General features: G+C 59.2%; 1 protein-coding gene across 2 annotated transcripts in view; it reads left to right on the top strand.

Moving 5' to 3' along the window:
* Window positions 1–620, top strand: part of GLYCTK (glycerate kinase) — a 5,475-nt gene extending 4,855 nt beyond the window's left edge. For both annotated transcript variants that reach the window (XM_010851744.1, XM_010851743.1), the window contains exon 7: window positions 13–620. In XM_010851744.1, the coding sequence (XP_010850046.1) occupies window positions 13–240 (228 nt within the window). In that variant the 3' untranslated portion in view covers window positions 241–620. The remainder of the gene's footprint in view (window positions 1–12) is intronic.
* Window positions 621–4,009: the final 3,389 nt, after the last annotated feature.

Here is a 4,009-nt window from a genome sequence, read left to right as displayed (position 1 = left end):
CTGTTTTTGGGCGGCGGCACTGGTGGGCAGGATGGGCCCACAGAGGCAGCCGGGGCCTGGGTCAGGCCTGAGCTTACCAGCCAAGCTGCCGCTGAGGGTCTGGATGTGGCCACCTTCCTGGCCCATAATGACTCACATACCTTCTTCTGCCGCTTCCAGGGTGGGGCACACCTGCTGCACACGGGGCTGACTGGCACCAATGTCACAGACGCCCACTTTTTGTTCCTGCATCCGCAGTGATGATGTAGGTCATGTTTTGGGGAACCCAGAAGAGGCCTGCAGGGCAGCGTCCTGGAACAGACCAGGTTTGGTCCCCAGGGCCCGACCAAGCTTTAGGGCCCCTTCTCCCTTGGCCATGGCTACTTGGTTGGTCCTCACACCTCCCAACCAGGGCCTCTTCTGTGTGTCCAGTTTCACACTGACCAGGCAGATGGGGGCTCTCTTCCACCCCTACTTTCAGCCATGGCAGCGGGTACTCCAGAGGACCAGGACAGGCCCCTGGGCCAGTTTGCTGTCCTAGTCTTCTCCCCCAGGCAGCCCCTCTGCTCAGCTTCCAAGCCTGTTTCTTCTGTGGGGTGAAGCAGGAAGGACTGAAAATAAAAAGGATCATGCTCTGGGTTCTCAGTGCGTCTTCTCTCAGAGCACAGACTGGCAGGGGGCTGCCAGGAGCAGAGTGGTGGCCGCCGGTAGCCCCGGCACGGGGGCCCTGCAGGAGTTGGCTGTCCCGTCTCTGCAGGGCACTCGATTCACCTAAATGGGAGCCTGGGAGGGTTGAGCCTGGCATGCTTGATGTGGGTGAGCAGAGACCCCAGGGAGGGCAGGCCTGAGGACGCTAGTCCTGCTGTCTGTCACTCCCTGCTGAGGTGTCTCCTCGCTGGGCACTAGCTTGCTGCCTGCCCCACCAAGGACTTCTCTCCCTTCTGTCTTTGGACAGTCCCTAGCCAGACTGTACCTTCTTTGGTTGAGCTGCCTCGTTTTTCCAGGGCCTACCACCAGCCACACAGGACACTGGGTCTTGTTTCCTTGTGCCAGGCCCTTTTTCCCAGCCGAACTGACCCCCCACTCCGCCCCCAACCAGATCCTTCAGCCATTCCTCTGGGGACGCAGTCCAGGTCCTGGTGCCAGCCTGCAGTGTGTGAGGGGTCTCCAGTGCTGGGATCCAACGGCCCCTCCCCCTGTTCCAGCTGGCCAGGGAGGAGAGCACCTGGGGAGGGGCTCCCCAGGCCAGGCTAGCAGCCCGCGCCGGGAGACGGGGACCGCTGTCCTGGTCTCCTTGGACCTCTTTGTTCAGTGTCCGAGCCCTCCGCTGGCTGCCCCCGCCGTGCGCCACGGCTCCAATCCCTATATGAGTGAGCAGTAGAATCACATAGGAATAAAAAGCCATAGAGAACAGCGAGGCCTGGGGCTGCTCCTGCTGGCCCCCACCCCACCCCAGCCATGCCCTCCTCTCTGAGGCTGTGAGGGACTCGGGGCCAGGGCTGGCGTGCCCTGCCTCTGGGAAGAGCCTCCTTCTGTACTTGGACTCCAGACTGCAGCATGCAGATGGTTCCTGGTGGGCTGAGGACGGACAGGGAGGTGAGCAGGTAAACTGGGTTCTGGGGGCCAGGGAGATTTAGGGGAGAGGGGAGTTGGTACCCCTCTGTGATGCTGGGGCTCCACTTCCTTCTGTCCTGGCAGGAGGGTTCTTCTGGCTGGGGCGGGGGCGAGTAGGGTCATAGTCTTAGGGGTACTGTCCTCACGTGGCTGAGCCTGTGCCCAGGTGCACCTCTGGCACCCTCTAGACATGCCCTGGCCCCACTTCAGTCCTCCCTGTGAGGCATGAGTGTTAGCACTGGGCACCAAGTTTCCCGCAAGAGCAGGACGAAGGCTGGGGCTATGGCTGAGGACCCGTCCGCTGTGTCCCCCAGCTTGTGCACGCGCGCGCGTGTGTGTGGTAGTATGCAAGCGTGCAGGTGTTGGTGCTGGCATCCCAGGAGGAGGAGTGCATCTGTGTGTATGCACGGACATCCTCAGCACGGGCGGTCCTGCTTCCTGGACGCGTGGCTGCTTACTCGCCTGCTGAGGGGGTTGAGTGTGGGTGGGGTCTGGCCAGAATTCCCCCCCCCCCCCGCCCCCGCCGTGTCACCTCCTTGGCCCCTGCCCTGAGCCTGTGTTTGTTGGGGCTGGGAGGCTGGAGGCTGGAGTGGGCTTAAGCTGTTAGATTTGCCCATTTGGTAACCCCTAGATGAGGAAGGATATATTTGAGTGCAATCTAGATGAAAATGTGAAACAAAGCCTACACGGTGAGTGTTCTGTAGGACTTATTATCTGTCCCATAACCCTCAGCCATGGGCCGTAGGAACCACTCCCGCCCTGGCTCTTGGCTTCTGTCCCTCCCGCTCGGGCTCCTGCTGTCCCTGCGCTGCCCTCATCTCCGTCCCCAGAAGCTTTCCCTGGCTGCTGCCCTCACAGGCCCTTCCATTGTCTGCCCCTAGATGAACTGAGAGTGGCTGGGCAGTGGGCCTGGCCAGCCTTTAGGTGTCTGCTAACCCAAATCCCTCTGTTTTATAAAAGCCAGTGAACAGAGAGGGAAGGTGGCTTGTCTGGGGAAGCACAGCAGGTCTGCCACAGAGCCAGAATGGGAACCTGCTTGGGACCTTCCTGACTATCCTCTGCCCACCCTCTGGGGCTCAGAGACCTTGGGGCCTGGTGCAGGCTCAGCCAGAGCCCAAGGTCCACTCCTGCTTCCCTGGTTCCTTGCCAGGGGCTTAGGGATGATGACATCATCATGCTTGGTCCATCTGTGTGCGTGCTAAGTCTCTTTAGTCGTGTACAACTCTTTATGACCCTATGCATTATAGCCGGGCTTCCCTGGTGGCTCAGAGCTTAAAGCATCTTCCTGCAATGCGGGAGACCTGGGTTCGATCCCTGGGTCAGGAAGATCCTCTAGAGAAAGAAATGGCAACCCACTCCAGTATTCTTGCCTGGAGAATCCCATGGGCGGAGGAGCCTGGTGGGCTACAGTCCCCGGGGTCGCAAAGAGTTGGACATGACTGAGCAACTTAGTGGCCAGGCTCCTCTATGCACGGGCTTCTCTAGGCAAGATAACAAGTGGGCTACCATTTCCTATTCCAGGGGATCTTCCTGACCCAGAGATCGAACCCACATCTCTTACGTCTCCTGCGTCGGCAGGCGAATTCTTTATCACTTGGTCCATCTAGGAGTCCTTTACCACCTTGGTCCATCTAGGGGTCCTTAGAACAGACTTGTCAGCCCCTCTTGGCTTAGATTTCACAGCTCCTTTGTGTGTGTGATTTGGCAGAAAGCCACACGCGGTTGAGTGGTGGGCTTCTACACAAAGGTGTGTGTCTGCATCTGTGTGCACAGTTGTGTGTGTGCGGTCAGGGACATGCGTAGGCATGCGTGTGTCCACTTCAACCCACAGACGGTCACTGAGTGGACCTGGCTCAGACACCCCTGGGAGTAACCTAGCCCTGTGTCACTGGGCATGCCATCAGGGTATGAGGATTTGGGGGGTGGCAAGGCTGGGAAGCGGGTGGACTTTGGTGAGCGTAGGCATCGTACCCTCAGGTAGGCTTTCTCCAGGGCGGCAGTTGAAAGACCAAGAAGGAGCACTGGAGTGGAAATCAGGTCCTAGGTCCTTATCCTGGCCATGCCAGCTTTCTTTTCCCAGACCTCAATTTTCCCTTCTGTTTAATGGGGACAGCATTCTTATCCTCACCTCTCTGGGTATGTGGTGGCAGCAGATGCATGTGGGCAGGAAAGCTCTGTGGAAGGGGGTCAGGGACGGAAGGAGAGAAGAGAGTGGTCTTAGCCTCTTCCCAGGAGAAGCTCAGGGAGGCTCCCTCCTCCATGCAGGCTTAGGGTTGAGCCCAGGAGGCCTCGGCAGTCACTGAGGCTGAGCGAGTGACTCCCACACTCTGGCATTGGACTGGCACCAGCAGGGTGTGGTACTTTGGCCTTTAATGGCTGCTGGGGTGCATGGCGTCCTGGGAGATGACAGAACCAG

Source organism: Bison bison, unplaced genomic scaffold, assembly GCF_000754665.1.
Source record: "Bison bison bison isolate TAMUID 2011002044 unplaced genomic scaffold, Bison_UMD1.0 scf7180017864304, whole genome shotgun sequence".
NCBI classification, from domain to species: Eukaryota; Metazoa; Chordata; class Mammalia; order Artiodactyla; family Bovidae; genus Bison; species Bison bison.
The sequence above is the reverse complement of the archived record's forward strand: the minus strand, read 5'-3'. Positions and strand labels throughout refer to the sequence as shown.